General features: G+C 38.6%; 1 protein-coding gene across 5 annotated transcripts in view; it reads right to left on the bottom strand.

Moving 5' to 3' along the window:
- LOC124138660 (septin-2-like) overlaps positions 1–25,592 on the bottom strand; it is a 123,880-nt gene that overhangs the window by 13,433 nt on the left and 84,855 nt on the right. For 4 of the 5 annotated variants that reach the window (XM_046505411.2, XM_046505409.2, XM_046505412.2 and 1 more), the window contains exons 4-7: positions 3,577–3,670; positions 2,349–2,435; positions 1,724–1,847; positions 971–1,105 (exon numbers count right to left, since the gene is read on the bottom strand). In XM_046505411.2, the coding sequence (XP_046361367.1) occupies positions 971–1,105; positions 1,724–1,847; positions 2,349–2,435; positions 3,577–3,670 (440 nt within the window). Of the gene's footprint in view, positions 1–970; positions 1,106–1,723; positions 1,848–2,348; positions 2,436–3,576; positions 3,671–23,991; positions 24,201–25,592 lie in introns of those variants that run through there. The other variant, XM_046505408.2, reaches the window with a different exon arrangement.

The following is a 25,592-nucleotide window of genomic DNA, read 5'->3' as shown; positions in this document are numbered from 1 at the left end:
GTCATATGTGGACATCCCCGTCCCGTATGGGGATAAGAAGTGTTCTAGTCATATGTGGACATACCCATCCCATATGGGGATACGAAGTGTTCTAGTCATATGTGGACATATCCATGCCCATATGGGGATATGAAGTGTTCTAGTCATATGTGGACATATCCGTACCCATATGGGGATACAAAGTGTTCTAGTGATATGTTGACATACCCGTGCCATCTGGGGATACAAAGTGTTCTAGTCATATGTGGACATACCCGTCCCATATGGGGATACGAAGTGTTCTAGTCATATGTGGACATACCCGTCCCATATGGGGATACGAAGTGTTCTAGTCATATGTGGACATCCCCGTCCCGTATGGGGATAAGAAGTGTTCTAGTCATATGTGGACATACCCATCCCATATGGGGATACGAAGTGTTCTAGTCATATGTGGACATACCCGTGCCCATATAGGGATATGAAGTGTTCTAGTCATATGTTGACATATCCATGCCGATATGGGGATATAAAGTGTTCTAGTCATATGTGGACATATCCGTGCCCATATTGGGATATAAAGTGTTCCAGTCATATGTTGACATACCCGTGCCCATATGGGGATATAAAGTGTTTTAATCATATGTTGACATACCCGTGCCCATATGGGGATATGAAGTGTTCTAGTCATATGTTGACATACCCGTGCCCATATGGGGATATAAAGTGTTTTAATCATATGTTGACATACCCGTGCCCATATGGGGATATAAAGTGTTTTAATCATATGTTGACATACCCGTGCCCATATGGGGATATAAAGTGTTTTAATCATATGTTGACATACCCGTGCCCATATGGGGATATGAAGTGTTTTAGTCATATGTGGACATATCTGTGCCCATATGGGGATATGAAGTGTTCTAGTCATATGTTGACATACCCGTGCCCATATGGGGATATGAAGTGTTCTAGTGATATGTTGACATACCCGTGCCCATATGGGGATACGAAGTAAAGGACACAATGCACTCGGTTATCCACAATATTCTTTCGGTTAAGTCCGCTCTCATCTTGGAAGTATTGTTCAAACTGCTTGTCGATGTAGGCTTCTAAGCTTTTCCAGCTGCAAACAAAAAAAGGCCAAAAGGTTCAATTATTTTGCTTGATTAAATCATGCCATAAACTAATAGAAAATATTTCAAAGAGTATCTGTTCCTGTAGTCAAACTGTTCCTTTGTAGTATCGTTCTCTAGGGGAATTATTCCCATGGAACAGTTTTACTAGGAAACTTTGATCAATTATACACTGGCGATATTTGGTCCAAATGGAACTTGTTCCATGGGAGCTGGTCATTGTTGACAGTCATTCAAATACTAAAACATAATGACTTAGTTACCTTAACAACAGCTCCTGAAGGAAATAACATGTTTGCCAACTTCCTTTTTTGAAGGAAAAATGAAACCATGGGAGATAACTCTTTCAGGACTGATGCTGTAACTTCTGCATATGGTTTGACTAATTATTTGAATGGCACGATTTCTTAAAAAACAGGGTTTGGTTGCACAAAGTGATCTTAGGGCAGCAATGACTCCCATACTTAAACATAGACATACGATGAGTGAGTTGGGTTTAACACCGCTTTTAACAGTATTCCAGTTATATTGGGTGTCAGTTTAGAATGGTTAAGATCATGGAATATGTTTCCTATGGGGATCCCGAGACAGGCCTGCCGACATCTTACCTGCTCTCTGCGTTGATTGCGTCGTTGAAACCAGGAGTGTCTACAATAGTCAAGCGTAGTCGCACCCCCTTCTCCTCAATCTCTAGCTGTTTCTTCTCTATCTCCACTGTACAGCTGACCCGATCTGAATACACAATGGAGTGAGTGAGTGAGTTAGTGGACAGGTGGGTGGGTGTGTTTTGGGTGAGTGAGTGAGTGAGTGACTTAGTGGACGGGTGGGTGGGTGTGTTTTGGGTGAGTGAGTGAGTGAGTGGACAGGTGGGTGGGTGTGTTTTGAGTGAGGTAGTGAGTGAGTGAGTGAGTGAATGAGTGCGTGAGTGAGTGGACGGGTGGGTGGGTGTGTTTGGGTGGTTGGGTGAGTGAGTGAGTGAGTGAGTGTGGCAGTGAGTGTGGCAGTGAGGTAGTGAGTGAGTGAGTGAATGAGTGAGTGAGGCAGCAAGTGAGTAGCAGAGTGAATGAGAATTAAGCTGCTATATCACATTGTGTAGCATTAAAGTAAAAAATAAAGCAGATTAGAGACCTTTACCACTTTGCTGAAACCAGCACGATGCTGCTGACAAAACAAGGAACATAATCAATCAATCATCATCATCATCATGATCGTCAATCATCATCATATATTTACCTTCTACACCGGTCACCTCTCTTTCCTTGTAGAGCTCTGTGAGGAACAGACTGTTGATTAAAGTTGATTTCCCGAGGCCCATCTCCCCTGTGAACAGAGACAGCATTCTTAGCAGCTTCCCCAGCATCTACGGGACATAGTGCATTCTCTGTGCAACTGGCAGCTACCTTGTTTATTTGTTGTTTGCTTGAAACTATGGCAGTCTTGACCAGACAAACCAGTGATTGATATAATGAGCAATCCATGGGGCCCAAAGTCACCTAGCCTGACAACCCCGTACATTTTCCATTTTCCCCACGGGCCTATGTGACTCCATGACTGGGACACTGTCTATAGAGTGTTGATTATATGACTGGGACATCGCTATAGGGTGTTGATTATGTGACTGGGACACTGTCTATAGGGTGTTGATTATGTGACTGGGACACTGTCTATAGGGTGTTGATTATGTGACTGGGACACTGTCTATAGGGTGTTGATTATGTGACTAGGACACTGTCTATAGGGTGTTGATTATATGACTGGGACACTGTCTATAGGGTGTTGATTATGTGACTGGGACACTGTCTATAGGGTGTTGATTATGTGACTGGGACACTGTCTATAGGGTGTTGATTATGTGACTGGGACACTGTCTATAGGGTGTTGATTATGTGACTAGGACACTGTCTGTAGGGTGTTGATTGTATGACTGGGACACTGTCTATAGGGTGTTGATTGTATGACTGGGACACTGTCTATAGGGTGTTGATTATATGACTGGGACACTGTCTATAGGGAGTTGATTATGTGACTGGGACACTGTCTATAGGGTGTTGATTATGTAATTAAGACACTGTCACATTTGTTTATGTTTCACAGATTTTATTCCAGCTTTTCCAATCATGTTCGATCCAAATAAAAATAAATGTCAATATTTACATATCTATTGATATGAAAAGTGAGTGAGTGAGTGAGTGAGTGAGTGAGTGAGTGAGTGAGTGAGTGACACCAGACAAGCAGACCATGAAGCCTTTTGTTTAGAGCTGAAGAAGGGAATATTTATATAACAGAAGTGTTTTTTTTAATGACATGTGGATGATAAAAAAACTAAATCAGGGTATCATAATGTCAACCCTTATTTCTGACAGTGCTTGCCATGAACTGTTAAAGAAACTTCAGTTTTATACACTGGGGATTCGGTGGACGAAATCCCCAGTTGTAGAGCATGGGATCGTATATAACTTACCCACAACCATCAGGGTGAAGTCAAATCCCCTCTTGACTGCCTTCCTGTGAACCTGATCTGGCAGCGTGGCGAAGCCAATAAACTCATCATCATCCTGGAACACAAGAGATCTAAGTTAGCATACAATCAGGGAGTGGTAGTGGTAGTGGTAGTAGCAGTTACTACTAGTAGTAGTAGTAGTAGTAGCAGCAGCAATAGTAGTAGTAGCAGTAATTTGCTTGTTTGCAAAATGATGGCAGTGTGTAAATAATCGAGTCTTGACCAGACAATCCAGTGATAGATATCCTGAGCATTGATCCATGCCATTGGGATACGATGATTTGCATCAACCAAGTCAGCGAGCCTGACCACCCGATCCTGTTAGTGGCCTCTTACAAGCATAGTCGCCTTTTACGGCAAGCATAATAGCTGTAGTAGTAGTAGTAGTAGTAGTAGTAGCAGCAGTAGTAGTAGTAGTAGTAGTAGTAGTAGTAGTAGTAGTAGCAGTAGTAGTAGTAGTAGTAGTAGTGTACTGCTCCACAAAGGTTTCTTTGCACCAGATGCCTGCAGATTACACACACACACACACTCTCACACACACACACACACACTCACTCATACACACACACACACACACTCACTCATACCCACACACACACACTCTCACACACTCACTCATACACACACACACGCTCACTCACTCACTCATACACACACACACTCTCACTCACACACACACACACTCTCACTCACTCATTCATACACACACACACATACTCACTCACTCACTCACACACACACACTCATACACACACACACACACTCACTCATACACACACACACTCACTCACTCACTCATACACACACACACACTCTCACTAACTCATACACACACACACACTCTCTCTCACTCACACACACACACACACACACTCACGCTCACACACACACACACACACACACACACACACACACACACACACACACACACACACACACACACACACAATAGATTTCCAACACACACACACTTCCCTACCGCCCAGGCTGATGCTAGAAGTGACACTTGAATCCTGTGTCAACACAACCAAGGCCAACTTAGAGCAGTTGCAATTTTCTCAATCAAGTGTTTTTTGCTCTGTAAGGTGCAGAGAAATTCCTAACACAACAACAGGCACAGCAAGGGTTGCCTACAGTATATTGATCCTTTTCTTGTTCAAGCCTTGGTGTCGCACTCATTTTGAAAAGATGTTTTTATTGGTACTTCTTTCTTTTCTTATAAACTTAAAAATTAATCTTTTTTTCCATGTACATTTTTTTTCAAAATGTGCTGTCCCTCAGTGAGGGTAAACATTAATTAACATCAGTTTTTACTGTTTTTTGGTGTTCATTTTCTGTTTTTCATTATGGACACGTTATATACTCAACACAAAAAATTAGCAGACTATAGATTTATTTGCAACCTCAAAAAAGCTGTTATATTTTTTATAATTTTTGAGATGGTCCCTCTAAAATTGACAATGCTATCATGCCATGTTTGTAATAAGGATATTTGAATTTCAAACCTAGCACAAAAACACATTGTACGGCTGTCACATGACAATAGCTCATTAAATCTCATCTCAACTTTTGAGACAACCCCTCTGAAATTGACAAAGCAAGGGATTTATATCACTCACACACAAAGCAACAAAAAATCCAGGCAGCATCTTGCGCAATAACATATTGAGTAACACATCTATCACTTAACCAAACAAACATATAGATGTCAATTTTTGAGACAGCCTCTGTGAAATTGACATCACTCTCATAGGAAGTGTGACATCAGCACAGGAGAATGATTGTGGTTCCCCTAACCTTTAATAATATCCATTACATGTGGCAATAACGAATCCCCACAATCTCTTAATGTCATCTCCTAGCTGGCTAGGTCAAATTACATCGGAATATAAAATGTAATGATGAACGATTGGACATTTTTACTCCTTGGACAGATAGCATTTGACACGTTTATTGAAGATAGTTGTTACGTGGGGGTGGAATATTAGATGAATGGCAGTATAATCAGATGGATGCAATGTATATTAACTGGATGGAACCTAGATGATGGGAGGGATGGATAGATGATATCTGATGGATAGAGGTCATATTGGAAAGATGGATGGATGGATGGATGGATGGATGGAAAGATGGACAGAGAGAGGGATGGATGGATGATGGTGGATGGAATATTGGAAAGATGGATGGATGGATGGATGGAAAGAAGGAGTGAGTGAGTGAGTGAGTGAGTGAGTTTGGTTTAATGCCGCTTTTAACAGTTTTCCAGTTATATCACGGCGTGTCAGCTTAATGTGGGATGAAAGCCCGAAGTGATGCAGGTCTCAGACCTGTACCACTTCGGTGAAACCCACGAGCACAAGAAAGAAGGAAGGAAGGAAGGATGGACTATTGGAAAGAAGGATGAATGGATGACAAGATGGTGGATTATTAGAGGGATGGATGGATGGATGGATGACAAGATGGTGGATTATTAGAGGGATGGATGGATGGATGGATGACAAGATGGTGGATTATTAGAGGGATGGATGGATGGATGACAAGATGGTGGATTATTAGAGGGATGGATGGATGACAAGATGGTGGATTATTAGAGGATGGATGGATGGATGGATGACAAGATGGTGGATTATTAGAGGGATGGATGGATGGATGACAAGATGGTGGATTATTAGAGGGATGGATGGATGACAAGATGGTGGATTATTAGAGGGAATGATGGATAACAAGATGGTGGATTATTAGAGGGATGGAGGGATGACAAGATGGTGGATTATTAGAGGGATGGATGGATGACAAGATGGTGGATTATTAGAGGGATGGATGGATGGATGACAAGATGGTGGATTATTAGAGGGATGGATGGATGGATGACAAGATGGTGGATTATTAGAGGGATGGAGGGATGACAAGATGGTGGATTATTAGAGAGATGGAGGGATGACAAGATGGTGGATTATTAGAGGGATGGATGGATGGATGACAAGATGGTGGATTATTAGAGGGATGGATGGACGGATGACAAGATGGTGGATTATTAGAGGGATGGTTAATAAAATGGATGGAATATTTATTAAATCCATTTCGAGTGATCAAGAAATGTCCACTTTAATTACATCAGCAAAGAACAATGATAAGCTCAAAATATAAATGCTTTGTATAACAAACTAAGGCACAGCATGTGGATATATGTCTGTCTAACCAAGCATGCTGACAAAAAGTTGGTCAAGCTGTTAAAGGTCACACATTTGAGTGACAGCCCGACAGGGAAATGTACGTGACCTTTCAGAAATCTTAACTCATGACAAGAAAGTGGGACATTTCTCTTTCAAGACACACCTAAAAAAACCTCATTGAGAGTGTTTCACAACAATTGACAGCTCACTGTGGAGATGCTACAAGATTTGTTGTAGGTTATATCTGTTTGGTGAAACTGGTGCCCCCTGAGAGAAGTCTAAACAAAAGTGATGACAAGTCTCCATTGTAGGGGAAAAGAGATCTCTTAGTAAACATGATACTGTCTTCTAGAATGGTGCTTACCAACAATCTTTGTGTTATCTTAATCCTAATCTATCATACAGACCCTGAAACAAATATATCCAATACTGCCCATGCAAGTCTATAATAGTTGGCAAGTCTAGATTACTGTCATACAGACCCTGAAACTAATATGTCCAATACAGCCCATGCAAGTCTATAATACATGTAGTTGGCAAGTCTAGATTACTGCAGTTTCAGAAAATGGGCTTCTTTTTATTATATTTTATTAAGATAATTTAGTAAATGTTTTTATTCTGTAAAACATTGTCATTTTAGAGATTAGATGTTAGTCTATTCACGGTTTTGTTATTCAGGATATTTCTGATGATGTGTTTTTGTCTTCATTATGTTAAGGTGAGGTGAGGTGAAGGGGGATTCATTAAAGGTTGATTGTGTGCCACTGTAAGGTAAGATGAAATTGGGTTCAACATTGCTTTAAAAATTATTGCATTTACATTGCGATGTGCATTCTCATGTGTGCATATGCATGTGTGTGTGTGACTGTGTGTGACAATGTTTTATAGTGCTAGCCCACTGAGATACCATGCCACAGTTTAACATTTACCCTACTCTGACACAGTATTCTGGCTCCGAGTCGACTAGTCCTTGTCTTATCCCCTTAACATCGAGCAACAATAAGAACAAGACGTAACAAAAAGTACCATTTTTGGCTTTTCTGTTTGGCCTAAATGTATTGTTTGTTTGTTTGTTTGTTTGTTTGTTTGTTTGTTTGTTTGTTTTACGCCGCACTCAACAATATTCAAGCTATATGACAGTGGTCTGTAAATAATCAAGTCTGGACCAGACAATCCAGTGATTGATATCATGAGCATCAATCCACACAAATGCATCAACCGTTAGTCGCCTCTTACGACAAGTATAGTCACCTTTTACAGCAAGCATGTATAAAAGAGAAATGCTATGAATATAGTTCCCCTATGCAGAGGCATTAAACAACATTTATTAGATCAACACAAAGGGAACAGTAAATCTCAGATCTACCAGTTGACAAAGCTTCCACAGGCTTCATATAATTGACAGTCTTATCACAGCTACATCAACACGAGGTACAATAGCAGCCCTGTCCAGGACTCCACCCCATTCGTTCCAGCTCATGGACTCCCCCAAACATCTTTTACCTGGCGATGGGCTGAAACCTCGTTAGCTCACCTATCAGGTAACACTTGGGTGTCCATCCACATCAAACAAACCCTGATTGGAGTGTCACAAGTGAGCAAATAACCCAACGCATAGTGAGGGTCAGTTAGAAGCATTGGTCAGTGCACATGGTCTACCGATAACAGTTCCAGGTCTTCTTGTTCCAAATAAACTTTCCTTTTCAACAAATACTTTGAGATAGGGAAATAATAATATGTACCGTATTCGACGTAATAAGCGCCCCTCTCTAATAAGCACCCACAGTGATATTTGCTAATAAATTGGTCAGTGAACAATCCCAATAAGCACCTCTTCCAATTGATCAATGAACACAAGACATATTTATTCATGTATAATACGAACTCGTGTGTCATATGCTTCACATATCATGGGCAATTAAATTCTGGAATAATATTTCTGTCGTGTCTAATATGCACAGACTTTTCTTTTGTATCATTTCAGGCTGTCAGCATAAACCATGAAATTTATGATCTTGTAACCCTTTTTTTCACCAAAATGTTATTCTAATAAGAGCCCCCTATTTCTAATTTTGAGAGCGCCCTGTGCGCTTATTATGTCGAATACGGTATTACCCATATTATGCCACCACCCACTTAACACCTCACTCCTCAATATTCCACCTATATGAATGCGGCCTGTAAATTGTCTGGACCAGACAATCAAGTGACTGATATTTTCAGCAGCATCCCATGCCATCAGTGCACAATGACACACAAACAACCATGTCACTGACCTGACCACCTGATCCATTTAGTGAGCACAGGTATCTGGGAAGCACCAGCGAGGTACGAGGGATCCCTGAACCATATCATTTACCCTTCTGCCCAGCCCTTAATGTAATGCTATAGTTCTAAATAAAGCAAGTCTAGATTTTCACCAGGTTCAGGCTCTCACTGGGGCTCCTTTCCACTTTAAATGTAGTTGCTTCTATCAAAATTCTATATTTTCTAACACTGAGTGTTAGTCTCAGAATCCTTGTGTGATGCTGACTGAGGTTAAATACAGTTGTTAAGGGAGCATCCATTTGATTTGTAGTGGGGTGGGAAATTGTTTTGAGAACAACTTATTTTTCTCAGCTGTATCCAACAAACTATTTATTTTCTGAGCCTCATCAAACAATGTATTCATTTTAACTATAAATACAAAAATTGTGACGTTTCGATATTTTATCTAAAGTATTTATTTTTGTACCCAACTGCCAACAAATTATTGATTTGGAGCAATTTTTTAAACAAATTATTCATTTAAAAAGTTTCCCACCCCAACCCTCGACCCCCATAGAAATCAAATGGATGCTTCCTTAGAGTACTGAAGTGTAGAAGCGTGACCACTGACTTAATTTTATCGCTGTCCTTACACGGAGATCACTGACGACTTATTAAACACCTCCTATATGGTAAATTCTGTCTGGAAACCAGTGCCATAGCCAGCCGCGGGGGGGGGGGGGGGCTGGATTTTGTTATAGAAAACAGTTTTATTTGAATCAAGTTGGGGACAAGTGATACTTGTACAAATATTTGCCCCCCTGTCAAAAACAAGTTAACTACGGCCTTGGAAACATTACATGAAAAGTATTCAAATACGGTAAGTAAGTCAATAAAAATATTATCTGTGTCGTCCCATAGAAGAATTATCCGTCACACACTTGTACTTCAAACTGTGTGTTATCTACAGTTTCTGCTCCAGCCCTGGGGACTTACAAGTTGTGTGATAACATGCAGTGACACCTACAGCTGCGGTGATAAATCAACAAGCACCTGTCAACGTATATTACAGTCTGTGACTCGTCAATATCACTGCATGAGGCTATCTGTAACTCAAGTAGGAAGACTGGCCGTTGAACAGCATGTTCAGACAGACAGACAGTGTTAGCAGACAGCTGACAACACATGCATGCACATATTTTGAATTGATAATGTTTCTATTCACCAAATAATATTCATATGAAATCAATAATAGGTGTACATGACATTGTGTCTCTTTTCAATGTCTAGAATGGCAGGCAAACAACAAACAGAACAAGCCTGACAGTGAAAGCGTTTATTGTTTGTTAATATTTATAGGCAGCATAACTGAATCTTGAACGACAAAGTATGATTTTTAGGACGTGTATGCTTACTAGGACCTGTATTAGAAAACCTTAAAAATGTTACCGTATTCGACGTAATAAGCGCCCAGGGCGCTCTCAAAATTAGAAATAGGGGGCTCTTATTAGAATATTATTTTGGTGAAAAAAACAGAGTTGAAAGATAAATATCGTGGTTTATGCTGACAGCCTGAAATGTTTATGTACGACAGATCTATTTTTCCAGAATTTAATTGCCAATAATAAAGGGTGCCTATAACACATGAGTACGTATTATACGTGAATAGGGGAAGGAAGCGGTGCGTATTATATGCGAATAGGGGTCGGAAGGGGTGCTAATTGGGATTGTTCACCAGCCAATATATTAGCAAATCTCGACGTGGGCGCTTATTAGAGCGGGGCGCTTATTACGTCGAATACAGTATTATCTATTACTGACAACCACCACTCATTATCAACCTACATTTTACGTCACTTTTCTTGTGTTGTAGGTATCTTGCTATCTCAATGTAACCTTGTGAGAGATATAACTTTCAAGTGAGGCCAGCTTGGAGGTTTTACATGAATTGTAAGGCCTGCTTTGAGGTTCTACATTTGAATTGTCAGACCTGCTTGGAGGTTTTATGTGTGACTTGTATAAACAGCCTTTTAATATGCACCTAATGTTGATTTTTTACTTTCGTTAAAAGTCACAATATTTTCCATATAAAAATACCATGATGTGCAACCTCACAAAGCATGTTTAGTAACCCACTGTTTTCCAGCTGAGCCATGGAGGCAGGTGATGAAAGGGTGTTCAATCTCACATGTCATAACTTCAGTTGTGTTCATGTTGCACATGGTCTTTCTCTTGCCCGCTGTCATGCTTTGTTTCTATCACTTGATCAAGTAGAGGTAGGTGGGGGCCTATTCTAACCCCGATGAATCCTATTTAATCCTTAATTGTTTTCCAATTTAAACCATTATGATCACATCATGCTACTGTTGTTGCAGTTGATTCGGAGCCAGGAATTCACTGGCCATTCTGAATATGCATTTTAAACAAGAAAAACTGATGCAACTGTAGGTCATTATGCAAATTTATACAGAAATTATACATCAACCATGGCATGGTTTAAGTCAGAGAAATCACTTGAAGAAGTAGAATCAACTCTCTACTCCCCAAATCAACATCATGATTTCTCCATTCCTATTCATCTTCCATGCCTTCATCGTGTACCTGATATGAAAATCCTACCTTCAGACAAATATAGTAAAATATTGTTGGCATGCAAGAATGAAGGATATTGATTTAAAGAGGAATGCATAATCTATACAAAGCAAGGTGACACCAGTGACCTTGACTTCCCACATCTGTGACATGACAGCAAACTGCCGTAATGTTTATAGCAATCAATCAGTGTCAGTTTGGATCTGTCTCGTTTTTGACTGATTTGCTGTTTCTGAATTGTTGATGAAATTATGAGCAACATATGCACATATTAACATATCACTATCAAAATCACATCAATTTCACAAAACTTTAATCATACTAATGGATGACATATTCTTAAGGTGGGAGAGTGAGTATGGTTCACGCCACGTTTCGCAATATGCCAGCAACGTCAAAACGGGAAACACCAGAAATAAGCTTCACATATTGTACCCATGAGGGGAATCGAACCCGGGTCTTCGGCATGACAGGCAAATGCTTTAACCACTAGGCCACCCCACTGTCCCTAAATTTCTAAAGATTTTTTATGCATCAGATGCCTCATCGATCACTCTTTGGAATTCCAAATATTATATATGCTAATCAGGTAGCCATGTTTCAGTTAGAGGTGAGGTGGGGTGATATGGGGTTTAACGTCGCGTTCAAGATTGCACTTGAAAACTTAATTTGCATATTTAAAACAAAAGCAAGGAAATTGCTTTAATCAAATTTCAATTTGTTTATCATTCTGCATACTTTATCAACCAAGGTCTCGAGTCCTATTTTTCACATCAAGTATCGAGATGAAGTTCTACTGAAAATAAAATTTCAAAATGGTTCATTCCTCTTACCTTTGATCGCTGTTTCCGAAATCTACGAAACTTTCTTTGACACCTATATTTTGACATCAACAAATCTGTTATCGAAGACATTATCAAACTGACCTCAGAACATCCTTTAAACACAAAAAAAACCTCATTTCATCACAGAAATGGAATATCCTTTTCTTCCAAACAAACTGACTAAACCTGCTCCTCGAACCATCACAAGCAAACAGCCTAGCTTATGGCATGTGTTGGTCAAATAGTGAACACAACGTTCGATTTTATTGGTAACAATAAAAACATCGTAAAAAACAAAGCCCCAAAGGTAGTAATTAACCTGAGGTGAATAAAACCCCTCTCTATACCAGAAGAGTTATCCACAGGTTGCTACTCCCGTTTTACGTGATCCATGGCTGTGCTATAATAAACAACGGAGGACTGTATCCTCGAATAAGAGAGCTATAAAACCATTAACTCTGCAGTAATCATGTGATGGTGAGAAGCTTCAGGTTTTAATATCTTCAGATCAAAGTTTCTTAGCATCACTGCAGATACTTTCTTCTTGGATACACCTTAATGGTTTTAAGGACACGGTGTGGGTTTCTATAGGTGTATGTGTGGAGATTTTAAAAGGCAATTACTGAGTGTTTCATTGTGCAGTTAAATCGGTTTGGGAACTTCTTCAAGTCTCATACTGGGAACTATTCATGAATTGTGTAACATAGTTTGTGCTGAAGTCATGATACTGAGTTCATGATATGCCCTGAGTTCATGATATGCCCTGAGTTCATGATATGCCCTGAGTTCATTATGAATCGTCATGCCCTGAGTTCATGATATGCCCTGAGCTCATGATAATGAGTGCATGATATGCCCCGAGTTCATGATAATTAATTCATGATATGCCATGAGTTCATGATATGCCCTAAGTTCATGATAATGAATTCATGATATACCATGAGTTGCATCTCCACAACAGAACAATTGGCAATGATAATGAAATGAGAAAGGTGTTAATATGACTTGTCTGCAAATGGAGCCGAATTAGAAACTGATGGATGCTCTCCCTTCAAGGAATTTTCATAAAACAGTTGTTTAATGGCAACCATGATTAATTACAGTATTAACTACATTTTTACCTCCCCGGAAAAGGTTCCAATGCAATAAATTACATAAAAAACTTCTCTTTTTTTAAATGCTAACATTTTCAAAATTTGCAGGAGAAGACAACAGGGAATTGTATCAGAACATTTAAACATATTTGTGCTTAAAATGAATTCGAAAGTTGTTGTTTTTTAAATTAAAAATATTCAAATTAACATTCTGTGTTTTTGACAGAAGTAAAATGAAATGTCTTTGTATGTGTTGCGGTACTTCCTGGTTGACCTCAACGTGCACTGGATGACCTCCAGCTGCCGTGACAAGTGGGTTGTTCGGTGCACAGTCACCAGGTTATCAGTCTGTAAAGTTATACAGGTCACATCATCTTACATTATATTCAAGTTTCTATTTTCAATAAAAACATATGATGGTACATGTTGCTCATTTACAGGCCAGTCATTCTTGATGAGACTGATATATCTAGCCCCACCTTGCACAAACATTTAGTCTCTGAAATGAAAATATATTTTTTAGTGAAACTGTCTTTTGATATATAATAGAAAGGAGCCCAGAGAATCTCTTCATTTTCAGGAGAAATCTAGACTTGCCAAAGGGAGTAGACTTCCCTGGTTGTTTCAGATATTTTTCTTGCAGGGTTTGTGTGAGAGACTTGTCCCACTTTAACAACGAGCTTCCTTGTATGTGTCATCACTACCACTATCATCATCATCATCATCATCATCATCATCATCAACCTCCTCCTCCTCCTCCTCATCATCATCATCATCATCATCATCATCATCATCATCATTGTCGCCGTCATCACTACCACTATCATCATCATCATCATCATCATCAACCTCCTCCTCCTCCTCCTCCTCCTCATCATCATCATCATCATTGTCGCCGTCATCACTACCACTATCATCATCATAATCATCAACCTCATCATCATCATCATCATTGTCGCCGTCATCACTACCACTATCATCATCATCATCATCAACCTCATCATCATCATCATCATCATCATTGTCGTCGTCATCACTACCACTATCATCATCATCATCATCATCTTTTCAATTAATAATAACATTCTCCTCATCATGTCATATATCAAAATAATCAAACACCTTTTCCAGTTCTCTCATTAAATATAATTAACCCTAATTGAAAAAGACTACCCCATTGGGATTCTGGGTTACAATAAGCTCAAACAACCCATGCTTGTCTTAAGAGGCAACTAACTAGATCAGGTGTTCAGACTCGCTGACTTGCCTGTCGTGACGACCACACAAATGTTTGTCTGGTCCAGACTTGATTATTTACAGGCCAGTTTAACATAAATCAAATATTACTGAGCGTGGCGTTAAATAACAGACAACAAACAACAAGCAACAAACATAGAAATATATCATGCACCATAATACCGTCCATTTTTATGAAGAAATACACAGCAAAAGTTAAACGGGCATCTCAAATTCTTCTATTTACATACTACTCAAACTTTTCAAACAGTCTTGTACTTTAACTTTGCGTGTTCCTTCCTAATTTTCTCTCAGGACTTTCAGCAAATGTCAAGTTAGCGTCAACGTGCCGATGTTTAAGCAACAGGACTTGTATAATATTGGCTCCAAACTTCCTTGTTTAGCTAGGACTCATGCAGCCATTACAGATAAAGTTTCCGTTCTTTGAAGAATTTAAACTTTTTTCAAACAAGGCTGAAAGCAAACTGAAACGTGAGAGACCAGCTTTGCATAGCAGCAACAACATGTTCCCTTGTTTATAGAGGAACCACTGAATTAAAGAACAGCTTTTTTCATTTTACTTCTTTGGGCTCTGATTGATCAAGATTTTGATGCCAGCTCATGTTAGCTAATTCTTCAGAAAACCAGATAATTAAATTGGGGAGACAAGCAATTACCTCTTCAAAAGGAGAAGATATGACTGTTATCGATTTCAGCTTCAAGTGTAGGTTTTATACGAATACATATTTATTTATTTTCATTTCTGTTTTTAAGGCAAACCAACACCAAATATTTCATTTTACAAGTTAAAAGATACAAGAAATGTTATTTAACGTCGGTTATTTAAAAAAATATTTTTTGGTTCTTTAACGATGCACTCAGCCATATTCCAGCTATATATTATAGCAGTGTGTAAATAATCGAATCTGGACCAGGTAGTCCAGTCATTGATATCATGAGCATCGATCTAAGCAGTTAGGATACGATGACATGAATCAACCAAGTCAGCGAGCCTGACCACCCAATCCCGTTAGTCGCCTCTTACGACAAGAATAGTCGCCTTTTATGGTAAGCATGGTTTCCTGAAGGCCTATTCTACCCAGGATCGGTTTAACATCAGTTAGTACAGGTAACAGTATAACATTAGCTCTTTAGAGCTACACTTCACAGAACAACTTCAGGACTACTCCAATCTTTCATATTAATGACCTGACAGATTACCTTTTGTCATATAGCAATATGAAAGATTTAGGTGATCCTTAACTTTTTTTAGTAGTATATTACTCCGACAGAACCTTCTCTATAAGAAGGGCACTAAACTGAATGACACCCCAGCATGGCTAAATTGATCAGAATAGATCAAATAAAAATCTTAGTCCGCATATCATAAAAGTGATGCAGTGCAAAACCTACCAAGAACCAGTCTATGTATGAAGGGCTTCAGAAACTCATTACACCTTGTCTGCTCTCTGTGAGAACAAGGTATCGCTGTAGGGATGTCGGTTAAGAATGTTTGTTTGTTTGTTTGTTTGTTTGTTTGTACACACTACACACAACAATCAGTGGCACGAATCAATGAATGAGGGCAGTTGTGTATCATGTTATGAATTACAAACTCTTTTGGTCAAAACTAATGTACCGTATTCGACGTAATAAGCGCCCAGGGCGCTCTCAAAATTAGAAATAGGGGGCTCTTAATAGAATGTTATTTTGGTGAAAAAAAACAGCCTTGAAAGATAAATTTCGTGGTTTATGCTGACAGCCTGAAATGTTTATATACGACAGATATATTTTTCCAGAATTTAATTGTGTATTATACGCAAATAAATAAGTCTTTTGTACATTGATCAATCGGAAGGGGTGCTAATTTGGATTGTTCACCAGCAAATATATTAGTAAATATCGCCGTGGGCACTTATTAGAGCAGGGCACTTATTACGTCGAATACGGTATCTAAAACTGAGTGTGTAGATGAACTATTCCTTCATTCTCGGATCTTGTATCATTAAAAGGGTTAAACAATCTGTAGTTTTGTTTTGTTTTGTTCTCTTTGTTTAATGCAGTACTCAGCAGTATTTCAGCCATATGTCTACAAATAATTAAGTATGGACCAGACAATCCAGTGATTGACATCTTGAGTATTGCTCCACGAACTGGGATATGATGACATGCATCAACCAAGTCAGTGAGCCTGACTACCCGATCCAATTTAGTCGCCTCTTACGACAAGCACATGATCCTGGGGACCTATATTATTACCAAGAATCCCCATGGGCTGCGTGTTTATTAAAAATACAGAGATGGAAATCTCTATGTGGAGTCTGAACAAAGGACAATTGAAATTTTGTTTTACTGAACACATTTACTGAACACGACACTTAAGATGTTACAGTTTGATGTCAGATAAAAATCTGAATTTCTGAAGTGTGTGTGTGGGGGGGGAGGGTGGTTACAAGTTTTCGACCTGTTCAACATTTAAGGGGATTGACAGTTCAACGGCAGCCTCTAATTTCATATTTTAATTCTAACATTAAACAGCACCATTATCATAGATAAAAAAGACAAAACCCTTTTCATAATGATATGAAATCTATAAAAAGCAGTGTCCATTGTATGATTTTGTATGATTGTATCATGAGCATGTGTGTATGAATCACTATCAAATAAAAAAAGGAAACATATGTTTGTAAAAAGATAAGCATATCCAGCCCTAACGCTGCTCTCATGAGAAACTAGATAAATATATGAATGATTAACCTTTCAAAAACCTTCCTTGGTGTGCATATGTTGATATTATCTATTCAATGCTTTGTGTGTTTTTCTTTCTGAACATGTCAACATTTATACAATTAAGTTAGAGTGTGTGGGGGTATGTCTCAAAACTTCAGGAATTATTTTTTTAATCAGACATGAAACTTTTGAACAGCTCCCTCACTACATTGAATACAGAATGTGTGTCTGAAAACCTGTTACACAAGAAGCATGATCACATTCGGAACACCACGCAAACATGTCTAGAGTTCTTTTTCTATTATACTACTCGACAACAACACATCACAGCTTATGAGTACAAAATAAAACAATCATACAATGAAAGGCCAAATTGTCACATCCCTCAAAAGAAAGGAATTTCTCCATCATGGATCCACAATGGAACTCCACAGCATACTTATAAAACATTGCCGAAAATATTCTACCTCACGCTGGCAAACTTTCAACATTGTCCTCTTTTTGTCGAATGGTCATGGCCTGATAAATGTGTATTGTATATCTGACACTTGATTCAGAGCTTGTATGATTACTGTGGACCTGACATATGCTTGGGTCAAAAGATGAATAGATGGTAATTTGATATCACTTCCTGCATCCTGGATGAAAACAGGTGACATGAACATACATAATGTGTAGAAGGAATATAGTATCCATCATCGTATCGTACGGCTGATCAGGACATGTACTCACACAAACCCCATTAAATCCTAATACCGTATTCGATGTAATAAGCGCTCAGGGCGCTCTCAAAATTAGAAAAAGGGGCTCTTATTAGAATATAGTTTTGGTAAGAAAAAAAACAGAGTTGAAAGATCTGTAATATTGTGGTTTATGCTGACAGCTTAATATGATACTGAAGAAAAGTCTGTGCATATTTTACATGACATATATTTTCCAGAATTTAAATGCCCATAATTAATGGTGCATATAACACACGAGTGCGTATTATGCACAAATAAATAAGTCTTGTGTACACTGATCAATCGGAAGGGTGCTAATTGGGATTGTTCACCAGCCATATATTAGCAAATATCGCCGTGGGCACTTATTAGAGCAGGGCGCTTATTATGTCGATTACGGTAAGTTAACTATTTTCATCCAATTATTTTCACTATCACTAATTTATATTTTTATATATATTTTTTCAAACAAACTGTTCAAGATTGAGTGAGTTCTGTTTAATGATGCTTTGACAGTATTCCAGTTATATCATGGCGTGTCAGCTTAATGTGGAACGAAAGCCTGAAGTGATGCAGGTCACAGACATTTACCACTTCGATGAAACCCACGGGCACGGGTATGGTGCTGACAAACCTAGAAACATAATTGGGGTGAACCAGGATTCGAACCCACAACCATGGGTTTCTGGCATGCCAAATTTTAATAGATAAAAGCATTTGATTGGCTAACCAAGCAATGTTTTTGTGTTTATGTTTCCATAAACTGAAAAACTCTTAGGCCATCCCCTACGGACGGACAACTGTACCTTGGCCCAAATCACCTTCAAAACAACAAACATCCTATACTGATATTGCTTTACTCTGTGTTTGCTAATTTGGCTCCATGTAATGTAAAGTTGGCTCCATTGCTATGTCTACAGGAAAATAAAATCAAAAGCCAAATGGCTTCTTAGATAATATCAGTAAGTGAGGCCATGTATCAATCTCATTAAAATCAGATTTTAGTTCTCGCTGCCGCGATATAAAGATCTGAGGACATCCCATGAACTTTGACCAACCAATGAAATGACTGACAAGAATTCGACATTAGCCAATCAGAAGGCAGCTTTCTCGTGCTTTGCGGCACTAATTTCAAATTGGCGACTACGCTTCAAAACATATTTTGACAAATTCTTGATAAAACAATTGAAACCTGAACAAAAGAACATTCTGGAATGGGCAATAGATTTGTCTAGATTGTATGGATTCAGTTGTTAAGCCCGTAACTATCGTTCGGAATACCCCGGGTTAAAGTTTTCGGGTTCTTAGATAATATCAATAAGTGAGGCCATGTATGTACACGTTACAATCTCACAAACAAAAAACTTTTACACATCACCTTAGTCTGTCTCCCAGTCCCTACAGAGAATAAATAAAAAAAGGAGTCCAACTCAAGTCTGGAATGAGTTTGGCGAGTCTAGATCAGATTCAGCTCCTGAAATTAAGGTGTATTCTGGATCCCATATGGATTAAATTTTTTGTATTATGTAGATATATTTTTTTAAATAAGATGACATTATTTCTGGGACTAAATGTCAGTCTAACATCACCTAGTTATTGATGTATATATCACGACACGATCATATCGTGTTACCCCATTTTCTCATCTCATCCCCATTTTGTCACAGCAGTTCTTTAGGTTGAAAGTCACCTTAAATGTTTGTAATGTCAACTTCAATCCTAGAGGGATGATCTCAAATCTTGAAACTTATTTTAACAAATAGACATTTTCTTACCACAAATTAATAAATGCAACAAAATATGTTTAAAACCAGCATTCATTATTAAAAATCTTGTTAAAATTTAGATGTTAACCCAAGATAGAAATATGACAAGAACAAAAAGGATATATTAAAGGGCTGAATAAATTGTGAGATGACCCCTCTATGTCATGCATGACAGTCATGTTGAGATAACGCCCTCCAGGCTGTAAGGTTCCAAGTCTACATCTGATAAAATAAACATGCACCTGTGTGTCAAAGTGACAGTCGCCATACTCAATCGTTTCATAGCTGTGACAAGTTTTCCCTTTGAAAGATTATGCAGCAAGAAAAAATGTCAGTTTCCTTTTGACAAATAGTTCTCATATTCTAAAATGGGCTCTAAGCCACACCAATTGACAGTGCTAGCAAGCTGATTGAACTCCAAAAATAGTTTTGAGATGTAGGTAAATATAACAGTTAGGTATTATTCTATAACACAATGTCACTGTCCTAGTTTCATACAAGGGTCTGGTGTCTCCAGCCGTGATATTGCTGGAATATTGCTAAAAGCAGTGTAAAACCATACTCACTCACTCATACAAGATAGCCACCATCTAGAACCGTGGGTTTTAATGTTGTGTTTAAGTATATTGCACTCATATAGCGAAGTGTATGCACCTGAGTGTGTACGAGTGTGAGTGGTGTGTGTATAACTGCTTGAACTAGTCCAGACTTAATGTCGGTTTCATATCGTACGCGCTGTTCAACAACGCAGGTTATTATCATTAAGATGGCCACCCTGAAGCACCTGCTAACAGCCGTCGTGGCATCCAACCTGGTGTTCGGCTTGTTCCTTTACCTGTTAAAAGCGGCGTAAAACCCAACTCACTCACTCACTCACAAGTGATCTGGTCTACCACGCTAAGTGAGCCAAGATTCTACTGAGTGTCCAACTTTCTATTCTGCATGGTTTTCAGCCATTCATTGAGTCTTTTGCAATCCATGAAAAGGTTTCAATTTACCTGTGACAGGATTACGTTCTCAGGTAAGTAAGTATCAGGGATCTTCAGCTATGTTGGAGAAGAATGGAGACAATGGCAAGAAAACAGACACATATAATTAGTCATATCATCCTGCATCAGTTAATTTCATCCTCTAGGAAGGGATGTGTTTAATTAGTCCTGGGCCCCCTTCCACAAAGCGAACGTAGCGCTAAGATGATCGTAACTCCCATCCTTTAGCATAGGCTTACGACTGTCATAGCTCTACGATCGCTTTGAGGAACGGGGCCCTGAGCCCCTAAAAAGATCTTAGCACTAAGGTGATTGTAACTCCCATACTTTAACAAAGGCTTTCAATCACCATGCACTAAGATCACTTTGTGGAACTGGGCACTGTCTAAGTTCCTTTGGGGGGCACGGGTGGCCCAGTCATCTAAGGCGCCGCGATTCGCTGTGCAGAGTTGCGTCCCTTGTGCACGCCAGAAACCTATGATTGTGGATTCGAATCCCGGTTCGCCCCAATTATGTTTCTAGGTTTGTCAGCACCATACCTGTGCTCGTGGGTTTCACCGAAGTGGTAAACGTCTAAGACCTGCATCACTTCTGGCTTTCCTCCCACATTAAGCTGACACGCCGCGATATAACTGGAATAATGTTAAAAGCGGCGTTAAACCCAACTCACTCACTAAGTTCCTTTGGGCTTGGCATGGGATGTGGTTTGGATGTGATTGGAAGATACAAACTATATATAAGCTATGTTCGATACACATCATATTTGGAGTGATCTGTGCTTAAGATAGTCAATACACCTGTGAGCATCCGGGTGAGAGTAGGTCTTCAGCAACCCATGCTTGCCGTAGAAGGCGACTATAAGAGTGCTTGTCGTAAGTCGACTATCGGGATAGGTAGGTCAGGCTCACTGACTTGGTTGATGCATGTCATTGTATCCCAGTCGCGTAGATCGATGCTCATGATGACAATCACTGGATTGTCAGGTCCAGACTCGATCATTTATAGGTGTGTGCGTGCGTGTGTGCATGTGTCTGTTTGTATTTGTACAGTAGTTTGACTTCATAGAAAACATGCTCGCCATTAGAAAAATTTGTTGATTATGTGTAGCATAAGGCATAATAATATGTTCACTTTGTTTGACTTTGCAATATCTGAAAATAGCTGTACTTGATGTCGTATGGATTAAATGCACAATGTTACATCAATATCACAGACTGTGTTATCATGAAGTCAAAGGCGTGCATACTCTGTCGTGTCAAATTATTGCTACAGATTAATAATAGGTTATTGATTAGATGTTAACTTGTCAAGTTCAAGGCATAACCTAGTTATATACTGAACCATTTTATAAATCAATACTTAAACCCCCCTAGCCAAGTGTTGGTTTCCAAGTAAAGGGAATTAAATCACACAATGCATTCGATACATAAAAACATTCCATTTCCACTTCATACCCAACATTCCAGATAAGCAGTAACCAAATTACTGAGAATATTTTACTCTACTAAACTCAAAACACAATACAAATAGCATGCCAACATGTTACAGGACCAGTGTTTGTTTACACATGTGAGGGTCTAGAGAGGATCAGTTTGTTGCCCTGAATGAGCATAATGTAAGATTGTAGTCATTGTTGAATTATCCCACAGAACGAAATAGTGATGTGATATATGCAACTGAAACCTATATGATGTATGGTTACATTGAGAATGCATTGAAAGCAATGAAGCAATTATGCTTCCTTGAATGATCATGAAATAGGGTAAGGCAGTATGGTTTTGCCTAGACTGTCTCCCAGGCCCTTGAGAATAAATATAAAAAATGAATCCATTTCCAGCCTTAAAATATGTGAGTGAGTGAGTATGGTTTTACGCCGCTTTGAGCAATATTCCAGCAATATCACGGCGGGGGACACCAGAAATGGGCTTCACACATTATACCCATGTCGGGAATCGAACCCGGGTCTTCGGCGTGACGAGCGAAAGCTTTAACCACTAGGCTACCCGACCGCCCCCTTAAAATATGCACTGTTCTGGGCTCCATATGGGTGTAGATACATTTTTTAAATAAGATAAGATTTGGAACGTATCGGAGTAAAGGATCTGACTTTAATGAGGTTGATAATTACCAGGCTCCCCCCACCATACAACAAATGTAAATCATCAATCATGCAGACAGCATAAACACATCATTATTCCTCAATGAACCCAAAAACCTCAATTAAAATAAATTTTAAATTATTCCCACGATTAGAAGATAATATATAGTTTAATGCAGGAGGAAGAACTACTGAAACGACAGCTTCCTGACTGAAACAAAGAACTGTGACAGTATATTTCATGTTTCTACATCGTCAGGAAGCATTTACTTTCATCAGCTCTCATCTACAAGGAAACAATGAAGGACACAGAAATGAGTTCACACTCCCACTGTAAACTTGTCTAATCTCACCAGAAAGGGAAAAAGTGTGTCTGTCATTGTTCTGGTGTCACAGCAACACTGAATCATGCTGTCAGTCACTTTGTGAAATATACAATTTCCCAGAATTTGCATAAACTTTATAGTCCGTGAATGATTGTATCTATAACCCTGGTCTGTTCAGTGTAAATATTCACGCGACATGATACATTATTTTTAAAAAGTGTGCATACAAATAAATAACTGAATTTTATACAACCTTAGCACATTAAAGATTTTTTACCATTTTCAATGTTAATCATTAAATAAAATTCAGTTTAACATCCCATAAATATCTACTCCACAACTGAGTCTGAAAAGGTTTCTGAAATTGGAACCAAAATCAAGGTCTGTTAGGTTAAAGTTTGTCCTATAATGTTTTTAGGTTAACAGTTTAAAACTATTAAATAAAATTTAAAAAATAATTTGTACTTAATCCTGCTACTGTTATGCTCCTAACACCTCTGCCTATAACAAAAGCATTCATCTCTCACAGTAGAGGTCTTTTCACCATGGCCTCATATTATGAAACGTTGACATAATTACCTTGAATTTGGACGGCAGGTAATTTATCCGTCTTGTCAACCGCCGTCGCCCCCCAGGGGTAGGAGGTGCCTTCCTGGGGGTGAAGGCAGGGGGGGAAGATACCCTGGTGGGGTCGGGGAGCTTATCCATAGAGCTTCACTAGCTGGTTAAAGGAGGTCATTTGTGCACTGTTCAATGCTGGTGGAAGATCCACTGATACTGTTACTTGTTGGGACAGCTCATGTAGGAGTAGGGGTGTCAGGTTGTAGCCTCAGGCGACAGTTGTCTCATTTATTATTTTGGCCTGCTAGCTTAGTATGGTCTCATTCACATTAAGGGAGTGGTAGCCTTAACCACTTGACTTATATTAACATGTTTGGAAATATTTATATAATTATTTTTTTAATTTATTAAATGATACTGAAATAATACATATCCTTGCAGCGTCCCCTAATGAAATCTTACCATTTTGTAACTTCATAGCCTGAGATTGAAATACAATATGTCAGTTCAGCTTGAAATTGATTGTATGGTTTATTAATTAGTTTAAGGAATTGAAAGTCATTGATGAGACTATCATATCCTCCTGATACGAAGAGATATTGATATGCTCAAATATGTTTCATAAATCGTTTTTAAATATAACTGTGCATAAATAACTAAATTGTAAATATATTAACTTGGTCTCGTCGCTATATGGCTGGAATAATGCCGATGCGATGTTAAATTTGAACTCACTCACTCATCTGATACGAAGATGAATTATGGTACATGATGATATATGAATACAATAAAATCATCCAGGAATTAAAACAAAATCCAATGAAAACATGCCTGTTCTATGTGAAACATTGTACAACATATTGCTGGAATATCTGTTTAAGGTTAAAGTCATCTCACAAGACCCTCAAAATTGTTGATATGATTAATAAAAGTCATTTCTAACAGCAGTTGTAGTCAAGCTGAAGACACATCCCTCAAATGACAAAAAAGGTCATCGGTTAAACGTATTTGACATGGTTGCCTCCAGGAGAAAATGTACATAAATCGGTGGCTGGTATTTATCCCAGCTTCATCTGAACCTGTAAACGGGGATCCTTCCTTCCATGACATTTCAAATACTGGCCTCCATGAATAATCAGATAGTAGTACACTTTAAAATTAAAAAATATGATTTTGAAATACAAGAAAAGAATGATTTGAGTAGACAAAAAAAACTCTTTTAAGAGGTTAAAAAATTGAAAACTTATTTCACTCTTGGTAAAATGTGAATTTCTTTTTTGTTGGTTTATTTTTTTTATAATTTTTTCCAGACAACTAATCATTTTGGGTAAGTCCTTTTCCCCCATCAAATCCAATGTGTTAATATGACGTGGACATGGACATGGTGTCGTTCAAAATGTTTGCAACAAAAACAAATCAACCACATTTCCTTGCTTTAATCTCATTCTTAACCAAATTCAAACAGAATTTGTAAAACGAGATAACACCAGTAACAGCCTAAGATGTAACTTACAAAAAATGACATCAAATTTCTACATCAAATATGTTCCGATTTAAATGTTCCACAAGTGCGCAGACTGGCCCCTCTGCAGGAGAAGCATCACTCAAGCCATGAAACA

Source organism: Haliotis rufescens, unplaced genomic scaffold (assembly GCF_023055435.1).
Source record: "Haliotis rufescens isolate VD_foot unplaced genomic scaffold, xgHalRufe1.0.p SCAF_15, whole genome shotgun sequence".
Lineage (NCBI taxonomy): Eukaryota > Metazoa > Mollusca > Gastropoda > Lepetellida > Haliotidae > Haliotis > Haliotis rufescens.
The sequence above is the reverse complement of the archived record's forward strand: the minus strand, read 5'-3'. Positions and strand labels throughout refer to the sequence as shown.